We start from the raw sequence: 13,089 nt of genomic DNA on the forward strand, positions 1-13,089 counted from the left end.
TTATCTCAATGGAGCTGGAATACTAAGGGATGGAAAATACATTACAATTCTGTATATCTCTGAATAGTCCCCATTTCAAATACTGAGATTAGTTCTGGGCATTGCACCCAAGTCTTAATATCATAGAATTTACAATGCAGAAGGAGGCCATTCAGCCCATCGAGTCTGCACCGGCTCTTGGAAAGAGCACCCCACCCAAGGTCAACACCTCCACCCTATCCCCATAACCCAGTAACCCCACCCAACACCAAGGGCAATTTTGGACACTATGGGAAATTTATCATGACCAATCCACCTAACCTGCACATCTTTGGACTGTGGGAGGAAACCGGAGCACCCGGAGGAAACCCACGCACACACGGGGAGGATGTGCAGACTCCGCACAGACAGTGATCCAAGCCGGAATCGAAGCTAGGAGCTGTGAAGCAATTGTGCTATCCACAATGCTACCGTGCTGCCACTGTCTTGGGCTACTGTCTTGGAAGGGGGTGAAACACAGTTTTGCCAAGAACAATACCAGGATTAATACTGGATTAAGTTATGAGATAAAACCAAAATACAGCAGATGCTGCAAATGTGAAATAAAAATAGAAAATGCGAGGGACAGGTCAGGCCCATCTATCGAGAGAGGAATTCAGGTAGATGACCTTTAATAAGAAATGGAAAATGTTAGAAATAGGCTGTAGGCGAGTACAAGGGGCAGGGAAAGGGAGGGGGATGGATAAAATAAAAAAAGTAAATTCTACGATTTGGTGGAATGTGGGAGAGATTAATCAACAAAAAGAAAAATGGTGCAAAGCAAAATGGGATGCATAATGCATGGGACAGGCTCAAGGTGCCTAAAGGCCTACTCCTGGTTCCATGTTCCAACTGGACTAATTTTCCATTGAGTTAAGGGATGAGTAATTGTCATTCTGGCAGTCTGGCATCTTTGAATTTGTCAATATATATGTTTCTGGAACATATCTCTTCATTCACCTGAGGAAGGAGCAGTGCTCCGAAAGCTCGTGTTTGAAACAAACCTGTTGGACTTTAACCTGGTGTTGTAAGACTTCTTACTGTGCCCTTACTTTTAAACAGTGACCTCTAGTTCTAGATCAATTATCTACATCAATTATGAGCTCCGATCCTGCGGGCAAGTTCTGAGGCCGGCATTAAAACCGACGCAAGCGACTCCAGCGTCAACGGGCCACTAGGCCCGGGTAAGCACCCCTCCCTTGGGGGCTAGTACGGCGCTGCAGTGGTGCCCCCCCCGGAGTAGGATCCCCCTCCTCCCCCACCAGGACGGGCTCCGCTTCCAGAACTCCGAGGTCCCGCCGGGTGGGACCATATGTAACCCACGCCGGCGGGACTCGGCCAATCCCGACGGGCACTCGGCCTGTCGAGGTGCGGAGATTCGCCGTGGGGGGGGGGCACGCTTTCAACGGTGATCCTGCGGGAGCCCGTGATTCGGCGGCGGAGAATCGTTGGACCGGCGTCGGAGCTTCGTGGCGCGATTCCCCCCCCCCCCCCCCCCCCCCGCCAGGCGCGGGGTCGGAGAATTTCGGCCATGATCTAATTGAATGAATGGTGGCAAAGATATGAGAGGTAAATGTCTTACACCTGGTCATATGCTGATAAACAGGTCTCCACGCCCCCTTCTATTTAACCACTTCATAATTTTAAAGAGCTTCTACACTTGATCCCATGCCCCTTAATGTCATTGCCTGCCTGAAAAAAAATCTATCAGTCTCAGATTTTACATTTTCAATTAACCTAAGTTCTAATGCTCTCTGTGGGAGACATTTCCAGATTCCCCCTACTGTTGGTGTGAGGTCCCCGTATGTCTCCTAAATGGCCTGTCTCTAATTTTAAGGTTTTGACCCTTGTTCCGAATTCTACCCCTCCATCCCCCTGGAGAAAAGTTCTCTTCATCTACCCTTGAATACCATTTGAAAAACTTAAAAACCCCGGTTAGCTCATCCCTTAATCTTCTATTTCTGCAAGGGAAATGGGCCCCAAATCACCTCAATCTTTCTGGTGGTTACGTCTTCTCAATTCTGGTCACATCCCTATAAGTCTTTTCCTTACTTTCGCCAGCGCTTCAGTGTCCACTTCGAAAACCAGAGAGACCAAGGCTGCAGTAGGTTTGATTCATTTAGGTAAACTTTTATGGATGGTAATCGGGTGATGCGCATCGTGTCAGATTTTCAGTGCCTTCAGTGGGATGGAAATAGGCAGCAGGTTTCATAATGGTTGGGCAATTTGCTCTGCCAGATTACCCTCCCATGCTGTGATGAAAAAATATATTGTGTCATACTTGCGCTAAAAGCAAAAGATAAAAGAGTCTGGTGGAAAGGTCACACTTGGAGTATAGTGTTCATTTCTGGTCGCCACACTACCAGAAGGATGTGGAGGCTTTAGACAGGGTGGAGAAGAGATTTACCAGGATGTTGCCTGGTATGGAGGGCATTAGCTATGAGGAACGGTTGAATAAACTCGGTTTGTTCTCACTGGAACGACTGGCGCCCGGCCCGATTTCGGTGTGAAATTGGATTCTCCACCCCCTCCCCCGCGCCAAAATCACATTCGGCGCAGGGCTGCGGGGAATGCAGCCCACTGTCTTTTGAGAGTTCCAGAGACTCACAACCATCTGAAAGAAAAAAAATCTCCTCATCTCTGTCTCAAATGAGTGACCCCTTATTTTTAAACAGCGACCTCTAGTTCCCGTACCAGCCTCCCCGAACAGGCGCCGGAATGTGGCGACTAGGGGCTTTTCTTCATTTAACTTCATTGAAGCCTACTCGTGACAATAAGCGATTTTAATTTTCTAGATGAATGATCTACATCAATTATGAGCATGTGTGAGCTGGATTTGCACAGCAGAGTCTTTGCCATGATTCTGTACCCGTGATTTTTGGAACTAATGCTCTCAATAAACCTCTTGGCAGAAGATTTATGTGCTGTCTATAACTTGCAAAGCCAGAGAGTTGAGAATGTAATTATTAGGAAAGACTAGGCTGGAGCTCCTTTTTCTAAAAAAAGAGAAGTTAATGGGTATGCTAATAGACATTCAAAATTATGCAGGGCCTTGACAACGTAGACTTGGTGAAATTGCTTCCACTTACTGGGTATCAAAAATTAGGGGTCATTAATATAAAATAGTCACAAATAAATCCAATAAGGGCGGAATTTGAACAATAGTTATATTCTGAAGAGTTATGTGTCAAAATGATTTAAAGCAATGTGCGAATTCACTGGAAATCATAATATCCACCTGAATATTCCTTCCATGGATTAGGAGCTGCATTGGATAAACATTATGGATTAGGGAAGCATAATTCAACTGGAATTCAGGGGAAATGCTTTTAACCAGAAAGTGATTGGAATCTGAAACATGCTGCCACATAAGAGTTTCAATTCCAATTCTCTTCCCACACCTATTGACACACCAAGGCAGGCTTTTGTCTGTTTCCTCAGCAAGTTGTTCCTTGAACAGGCCGCTAGTCTGTCGCCAGGGGCTTAAATCTTGAAGAGCACCACTCCACATCAAGCGGGGCTGACCAGGAGTCTCTCTGCCAACCTGTTTGGCCGCGTCATGAACACACCTTCCTTGGCCATCAAGTCCTGAGGTGGGACTCGAACCTGCAGTTCATGGCTCAGGGGCAGAGAAGATACCTTTGCGTCACAAGACCTCCTGCCACATCGGCTAGTTGAATAAAGAATCAGAGGTGTCCGTAAGGAAAAGCTGGATGAGTAAATGAGGGAAAAGATTAATATATTGAGAGGCTGAGATGAAAAGGAGAATTGTGTGGAACAGAAGCACTGGTAGGAACCAGGCGGGCCAAGGGGCAAATTTCCGCGCTTTAACATTCCAAGACGCTTGAATAAAAATATTTTTATGATGTGACAGAAATAATGTGAAGGTAATAATATAAATTTTATTGGTTAAAATTGGGAAGTTATCTAATTTAAGGGAAAAGAGATATGCTGGAAAAAATGAAGTTTTGTACAACTCAACTTCAAATATAGATATATTTATATATTATATTTATATATATTTATCTACATGCATGTTACATGTATTTATGAAATCAAACAATTTTTTATTTTTTTTATTTTATCCATATTTTTTAAATTTAGAGTACCCCATTATTTTTTTCCAATTAAGGGGCAATTTAGCATGGCCAATTAACCTACCCTGCACATCTTTGGGTTGTGGAGGTGAGCCCCACGCAGACACGGGGAGAATGTGAAAACTCTACACCGACCCATGGCTGGCATCGAACCCGGGTCCTCGACGCCATGAGGCAGCGGTGCTAACCACTGCACCACCGTGCTGCCCCGAAATCAAATAATTTATATTTTAAAAAATCTGTATTTATGCAATATATATATATATTTGTTTGTACCCAATTCATTTTTTTTTTTAATTAAGGGGCAATTTAGCATGGCCAATCCACCTAGCCTGTACATTTTTGGGTTGTAGGGGCAAGACCCAGGCAAACACAGGGAGAATGTGCAAACTCCACATGGACAGTGACCCAGAGCCGGGATCGAACCTGCGACCTCGGTGGCGTGAGGCACCAGGGCTAATCCACTGCGCCACCGTGCTGCCCCTATATATTTTTTAATCTGAGTCTTGCTTCACAATTTGAGCAATTTTGATGAGGTAAATGGAGGAGATGGTAACTGGAGACCACACAAAGTTAAATTTGCTTAATTTCTTCAGAAGAATTTGTATTCCACAGAAAGTAATGGATTCATTGAATACCAGAAACTGGGGTGATAATAGAATTTAAAACAACTTTTAAAAAGAAAAGTGATCAATATGCAAAAATAGAAATGAAAATTTTGTGGGAAAAGGCCAGGGGAATGAGACAAAGGGGGACAGATTTTTCTGTAAATTTCCAAGCTCCTGACAATCTTCTTGCGTTACATACATTATTTACCTCAAAGTCAAATGTCTGACTGGTTCAATTGCCACAGCTACCTGATGGGTGAATTGAAATTCCATTCTTTGAAAAGGTGCTGGACAAGTGCCAGGGAAAGAAGGATGTTACAGAATGGTGGGAAAGGAGGCAAAAGATGGCTGGGCCTAGTTGGAGGATAGTGCTTTGAGATGGGTCTTTCTACCTAATCTTGGCATGAGACTTGGCTAACTAAACAGATCGCAGACATTCTCTGGTCTCTGCTTCACACTTGTTTATTATTACTACTTACAAACAGGTTGCAGAGTAGGCATTATGCTCCTGGGCATGATGCCAACCTCTCTCTCTCTGAGAATCTAACTCGCGACTGACTGCTGTCAGTAGTATAACATAATCTATGCCATGTATTAGCATATCCCATCTGTTCAACTTTTATACTGGGGAGGTGGTGGCACGGTGATATTGTCACTGCAATTAAAGTCCAATGATGACTATGAAACCATTGTCGGTTGTTGTTAAAAAAAAACCCCACCTGATTCACTAATGTCCTACAGGGAAAGAAATCTGCCAACCTTATCTGGTCTGGTCTCCATGAGATTAAATGCCCTCTGAAATGGTCCAGCAAGCCTCTCATTTCAAGGACAATTTAGAATGGGCAATAAATGCTGGCCTTGCAAATGACATTAACATCCCATGAAAGAATAAAACTAAAGCTACAGATAGTGGAGACACGATGTTTCCCTCAAGATGGCTTCAGTGTTATGGTCTCACTAACATTTGACAGGAGCACACATGCGCTGCCCTTGAGGCACGAGGCCCTTATATCATGCAGTGTGTTGGTAATTTTACTGCCTGCGCCATGCATTGGAGGCAGTTCAGAGGAGGTTCACCAGATTGATACCTGGAATGAGCATGTATTATGAGTGTCTTATGAGGCAAGGGTGAACAGGCTGGGCTTGTTTCCACTGGAATTCAAAAGTGAGGGGTGACGTGATTGAATTATGTAACATCCTGAACTGTCTTGACACGGTGGACGTGGAAAAGTTGTTTTCTCTTCAGGGTGAGTACAGAACTAGGGGGCACTTTATTAAAATTAAGGGTCACACATTTAGGACAGAGATGAGAATTATTTGTCCCTCAGAGGCTTGTGTAACTTTGGAGCTCTCTGCCTCAGAAGGTGGTGGAGGTGGGGGTCATTGAATATTGTTAAGGTAGAGGTTCTTATTGGACAAGGGAATCAAAGGTTATGGGGGGGTTAGATGGGAATGTGGAACTGGAAACACCATCAGATCAGCTGTAATCTTATTGAATATGGAGCAGGCTCGAGGGGCTGAATGGCCTACTTCTGCTCATACTTGGTATGCAATAAAGAAAGGAAAGAAAGCCTGCTGCATGTTGCTGATTCCTTTTGTTTGCAAATGAAAGGATCATTAAGGAAAATTTCAATAAGGGAAGGCATTAAAAACATTCTGTGCTCATTTTTAATTTAGAAGATTGATGTTGAAAATGTTCGTGCTGTGCACTTATTCAAATAGGTGTGTCATACATCAAACTGAGGAAAGCAAGCTAACGGCAACAGAGTAGTTAACTTCTGCACAACAGACGGCAGCTTTGGTCTTCGGCCACCTTGTAAGGTCTCGATAGATGTTTGGAAGACAGGAATTGCTAGCGGATGAAAAGCAAAGTCTGCATTCGACTGTTGGCGATTTGCAATGTTAACCATATACATTTGTAAATATGACAAAATGTCTCAGTATTGTAAGCACACCTATTTTCTATTTCAGTTCATCATGCTGACCTATATCTTCATGTTGGCATGGTTGGGAGTGACAGCCTTTACCTCGCTACCTGTCTTCATGTACTTCAATATCTGGACGCTCTGCCAGAACGTCACCATCATGGAGTCCACTGATCTCTGCTTTGATCTCCGCCAGTTTGGTAAGTAACAGCTCGAACTGAGCGGCAAGATAATCATATGTAGGAGCATTTACACTTTGACGTGAATAATCATCATCTCCTCCCCACAATCCCCACACGGCACCCTGAGGCCCAGTTGATAGCATTCCTGTATCCGGGAAAGAGGTTTGTGGATTCAAGTTGCCCTGCAGTGAACACAAAATTCAGGCTGAGGTAAACCCCAATGTAGTACTAAGGGAGAGCTGCATGTCAACAGCGTCCTCTTTCAGATGACTCATTAAACCATCGTTCTGCTTCCCTCTCAGGTCCGTTCAACGAAAGAAAACCCACAGTATGAGATCAAAGAATAGCAAAGGAATCCTCTCCCGTGTCCTGGTTAATATTTATTCATCAGACACCATTATTAAAACAGATCATCGGGTCATTATTGAATTGTATTTTTGGGATCTTGCTGTGCAGAAATTGTTTGCGACGTTTTCTACATCACAACAGCAGTGACTTTGGGATGTCTGCAGATTAGGAAAGGTTACAGCTTGCTATAGCTGCCAACATGTCTTCCTTTGGTCAACTGTGGCACAATTGGTAGCTATTGTCTCTGAGTCAGAAGGCTGTGTACTTGTCACATTTACTCCAGTGCAGTACCGAGAGAGTGCTGCACTATCGGAGGTGCTATCTGTATGTTGAGACGTTAAGCCGAGTCTGCCCTATCAGCTTGCATGTAAAAAGTCCAACCACCACTATTTCAAAAAAGAGCAGAGGAGGTATTCCTGGTGTCCAGGTCAACATTTGTCCCTCAACACACATCATATACAGAGATTATTATCACTTTACTGTTTGTGGAAGCTTACTGTGCAGAGGTCGGCTGACCTCTTTCCTACATTATAACAGTGACCACACTTGGAAAGTACTAGATTGGCTGTAAAGTCGTGTGAGGCATCCGATGGTTATGAAGTCTTTATTTCTTTATTGCTTTCTCTCTTTCCTAATGTGTTACTGCAATCAGGTTTCTGTTGATGGTCACAGCGAGATGTACCAGGGCAGTCTGAATTAGGGGCACTGACGCTGAATTATATCCTTTTGGAGTAGCGTTAAAAGTGCGGATTCATCATGATGAATGTTTAACAGAGGTTTCTGTTTTAGGTATTGTGTCAATTCATGAGCAGAAGACCGTCTGCACCTTGAATGAGAACTTCAGCAAGCTGTGCCAATCCACTGACGTAAGTTCATCCCAGAGTTTATACCTAGAGTAATGGACACTGAGTGGATAAGCGCCTTGGAATGCTTAATTACGCTCAAGACACGATGGCTGAAATTGTCCGCCTCGTGCCGCCAGTAGCAGAGTAACCCGTTGAGTAAAAAATCCAGCGTCAGGGAGAAAGCGGGATTGACGCCGGGCGCCAATCCGGGTATAATGCTCCAGCCCTCCCACTGGTGTCGGGATCGAGGTTGGAACCCCACATCAGCAGGAGGATGCAAATGAGTTGTGGGCCAGGTACCATATTCTCTCGGCCCACGTGGTCCTCTGGGGTGGGAATCACAGTGGCGAGAATTACGACAGGTCTTGACAAGCGTGGCTCTAACGTGGTGGCCCTCGTGGTGGACCAAGGGGGTAACTCTTTAAGGGTGTTGCCCCAAAGTCCATCGGAGGACAACCCTGCACCCCACAGTACAAGAGCTGTCTGACCCACCCCCACCAGACCTCCCCCCGCCATACCCCTGCCAGGGGTCCCCTAAATAAAGAGACCCCCCCATAGACTCCCTAAATAAAGAAACCTCCGCTGGGAGTGCATTCCATGTACCCACCACTCTCTGTGTAAAGAACCTACCTCTGACATCACCCCTATACCTTCCTCCAATCCCCTCTTGACAGCCATTTCCACCCTGGGGAAAATCTCTGGCTATCCACTCCATCCATGCCTCTCATCACCTTGTACACCTCTATCAAGTCACCTCTCTTCCTTCTTCGCTCCAGTGAGAAAAGCCCTAGCTCCCTCAATCTTTCTTCATAAGACATGCCCTCCATTCCACGCAGCATCCTAGTAAATATCCTCTGTAACCTCTCCAAAGCATCCACATCCTTCCAATAATAGGGGCTGGTTTAGCTCACAAGGCTAAATCGCTGGCTTATAAAGCAGACCAAGCAGGCCTATGGCCCCCGACCAGTGCGGCACGATCCCCACCCCCGCCAAAAAAACAGCGCCGGAGAATTCGGTCGCCGGCATCGGAGCGGCGGGGTGCGAATCAAGCGCCCCCCCCTCCCCCGGCAATTCTCCAACCCCCCGCCGGGTCGGAGAATCCCGCCCAATATTCCAAGTGTGGTCCAACCAGCGTTCTATAAAGCTGTGTGCCTGCTAGCTCCCCACCAGGCGGAGGATCGGTGGCCGTTTTGTGCCGATTTTGTGGTCGTAAAATGCCACCGTTCCCACACCGGCTTCAGCACTTAGTCTCAGACTGGGAGAATCCAGACCATAGTCTCCCAAATGAAAATGAAATGGAAAATCGCTTATTGTCACAAGTAGGCTTCAATGAAGTTACTGTGAAAAGCCCCTAGTCGTCACATTCCGGCGCCTGTCCGGGGAGGCTGGTACGGGAATTGAACGCGTGCTGCTGGCCTGCCTTGGTCTGCTTTCAAAGCTAGCGATTTAGCCCAGTGAGCTAAACCAGCCCCTGGCAGTTAAACCAGCCCCTGCCTGGTTTGTTGTAGTTGATGTAGAGTCTCAGATCTTTCGATCCCACAGTATATGGCTATATATGCAATTAAAAATCCTTTGTGGGACATAAATATTCTGTCCACAAACCTTGTTTGCTGTGATTATTGATTATGCTTTTATGTTTCCTATTCAATTTTGCCGTGTTAATTATATGCTGCCCTCGCCACCAAAGTGGCACTTTCTAGTGAGTCTACCTTCCAACTATGTCAGTGGGATAGAGACAATGGAATTTTAACCCCACATAATTGTTTAAATGCCAGGGAGAGATATTTAAAATGCCCTGGATCACTTATTTGTCCAGGTCATGCTACTTCCGATTTTAACAGATGCTTCTGGAGTGAACTAGGGTCCCAGTTCACATATTCTAATTTGGTGGCCATTATGTGATTGGGGGCGATTGCAATTTTAACATTGGCCATGCTGAAGTCTGGTACAAAGAGGATCAGGGTATTGACAAGGTCATCCATGCAGGTTATCATACTTTCTTTTGTGAATGGCTCCACAAGGCAATTTTAGGCTCTCCAATTTCCTACCATGCTATCGTCCCAGAGCCTGGCTTATTTTCCCGAAGCCAGCCGTTAGTCATTCTTCATTCAGTTCCCACCCACCCTTGGCGGCAGCAAGTTCATGGTATCCAGTATGGTCACAAACTGCATTGGGAAAGCAGTGCTGTGACTGCAATTACATCCACCATCTGACATGGGACATTGAGGATACAAAAATGTAGATTTGGGAAACCGCTCCCCCTGGAAGACCCATCTTCTTTAAATGAGCCCCCCCCCCAACCCACACCCCCTATGTTTTTGTTCCCGGGAAGAGGGGGTAGGATGGAGTCAGACCCGCCGCCTTGAGAAACAGTTCAGAAGGAACCACAGAGGCGGCTGAGTAAGGCCCAACCCAGCTCTATGGGATTTCTGGTCAGTTGTACACAAGGCTATTGGCTCTCTAGCCGATCCCCCCACCCATCCTCCTGGCTCCTTCATGCCTGCATGTCCCATTCCCCCTCATAACCCACATGCCTCCTTTCTAGCCCTCTTCGATGCCCCCTCATATTTCCCATGCCCCCTCCTTGTCCCACCATGTATCCTCCATGGTCACTGACCCAATACGGTCAGGGCAGATTTGAAACGGCGATGAAGAAAGTAAACTTCTACCAATCTAATAGAGCTATTACTCAAATACATTTCACATTGAAAAGAACCCTCAGTCATAAAATCCATTCAAAAAATGTTTAAATCCTTGCAGATGATCAATCTGTTGCTTTAAAGAAAGAAACAATTCTTATTTTACTTGCCACATCAAAGGCAGTTCTTTAAAATCTATTCGTTTTTAGTCACCTGTCTTAATGGTTCCTTCTGTGTCTTGGTGCCACTTTTAGCTTGATGGTGTCCATGAGAAGCACCCTGTGATATTTTACTGCATTTGTAGCATTGTCAAAATTAATTATATATCTTGCATTAGGAAAAAGAGACTATTTAGGAGCAAAGTGCCCCCCCCCCCCCTTGAAAACTGATATCGTCAATGGAAGTAAAGAAATAGCAAACACGTTGCATCAGTATTTACTGTAGAGGACATTGCTGGCCATTGCAAGGAAACAAATATTGATGTAGGGATGGGGACTTACTAAATTTAAAGTAAGCGAAATAACATTCATGAACAAAGTAATTCTCAGTAAATAGGTGAGAACATTGAATATGTCCAAACGATCATCTTCCAAAGCTTGCTGGATTTGGGGGCATTGTACATGGGGGCATTGTACATTTTGGTTGTACAATTGAGCATGTCACTCCACTGTTTAAGAAAGGCAAGAGAGGGAAACTGGCATGTTATCAGGAAATTACTGGAGTCTAATATGAGGGACAGAGTGACTGAACACCTTGAAAAGGTTCCACTGATCTCAGAGAGACAACACGGATTTGTCCAGGGTCGGCCGTACCTGACGAACCTGATTGAATTTTTTGAAGAGATGAAGCGAGTGGTGTGGGGGGAAATCTCTGTGGATGTTATTTATCTTGGCTTCCAGACATCATTTGATAAAGTCCTTCTTAAGAGACCATGAACTGAAGTTGAAGTGAAGGCCAATTATTGACCTAAGTGGTGATTTGATCAAAATTTTCAAGACATGACTGTGAAGTGCTGCCCATACTGCCTTCCACGGGAGTTCACTTCGGCCATCATCACAGCAGTCTACATCCAACCCCAGGCGGATGTGAAGAAGGCGTTGAATGAATTGTACACTGCTATAAACAACCTTGAAATGGAATACCCGGAGGCCTTGTTCATTCTGGCCGGGACTTCAACCAGGCCGACCTTAAGAGTGTACTGCCAAAATTCCACCAGCACATTCCCTGTCCAACCAGGGGCCCTAACATCCTTAACCACTGCTACACAAATATCAAGGGTGTCAACCGCTCTATCCCCTGACCATATTTCCTGCTCCCAGTATACAAGCAGAAACCGAAGTGGAAGGATCCGGTTAAGAAGATCGTGCAATGCTGGTCCGAGGCAACAGAAGAGCTCCTACGCGACTGCTTGGAGTCAGTGGACTGGTCCATATTCAAGAACTCAGCGGCCAATTTAGCCGAGTATGCCACTACTGTCTCAGACTTCATCAATAAGTGTGTCAAGGACTATGTGCCAAAGAAGGTAGTAGAACATACAGTGCAGAAGGAGGCCATTTGGCCCATTGCGTCTGCACCGACCAGTGCATTCCCTCACTGGAAACCATGGTTTAACTGGGAGATCCACTCACTACTGAGGTCCAGGTCTGAGGCATTCAAGACGGTTGACCCTGATCTATACAAGAAATCTAGCTACGACCTCTACAAACAATCAGGGACACCAAGGGACAATACCAGACTAAGATAGAGTCCCAAACTAACGAAACTATAGTCAGTTGTGGCAAGTCTGAAACAATATAACAGGCTACAGAGTAAAACCAAGTAGAATCTCTAGCAACAAAGCACCCCTCTCAGATGAACTCAATGCATTCCATAGTCATTTTAAACAGGAAGCCAATGAACCTATCTCAACAACAGTCTCGGACGCATCCATAGCTACTGTCACAGCCTCAGAAGTTAGATCGGCCTCCTCGAAAGTGAACTCACGGAAAGCAACAGGTCCTGACGGAGTCCCTTGTTGTCCAGTCAGATCCTGCAAGGACCAACTGGTGGGTGTGTTCACAGACATCTTTAATCTCTCCCTACTCAATTCTGAGGTTCCCACCTGCTTCAGGAAGACCACCATCCTACCAGTGTCAAAGAAGAGCCAGGCAACATGCCTCAATTACTACCGATCAGTGACCCTGGGATCTGTTATTTTGAAGTGCTTCGCGAGGTTAGTTATGAGACACATCAACTCTTAAACCTTCTAGATTGACTTGATCCACTGCAATTCACCGCCCGCCACAACTGGTCCACAGCAGATGCTATCTCCCCGGCCCTACATTCATCCCTAGAGCATCTCAACAACAGGGATACCTAAATCAGACGCCTGTTCATTGACTACAGCTTCACCTTCAATACCATAATCCCCGCCAAGCTCATATCCAA

The 13,089-nt window shown here is 45.4% G+C and overlaps 1 protein-coding gene across 1 annotated transcript in view; it reads left to right on the forward strand.

The window, feature by feature from the left end:
• LOC119970709 (proteolipid protein DM beta) overlaps positions 1-13,089 on the forward strand; it is a 268,190-nt gene that overhangs the window by 217,844 nt on the left and 37,257 nt on the right. Inside the window, exons 4-5 of the mRNA XM_038805768.1 lie at positions 6,695-6,848; positions 7,968-8,044. Coding sequence (XP_038661696.1) covers positions 6,695-6,848; positions 7,968-8,044 — 231 coding nt within the window. The remainder of the gene's footprint in view (positions 1-6,694; positions 6,849-7,967; positions 8,045-13,089) is intronic.

Source organism: Scyliorhinus canicula, chromosome 8, assembly GCF_902713615.1.
Source record: "Scyliorhinus canicula chromosome 8, sScyCan1.1, whole genome shotgun sequence".
Classification (NCBI taxonomy): Eukaryota; Metazoa; Chordata; class Chondrichthyes; order Carcharhiniformes; family Scyliorhinidae; genus Scyliorhinus; species Scyliorhinus canicula.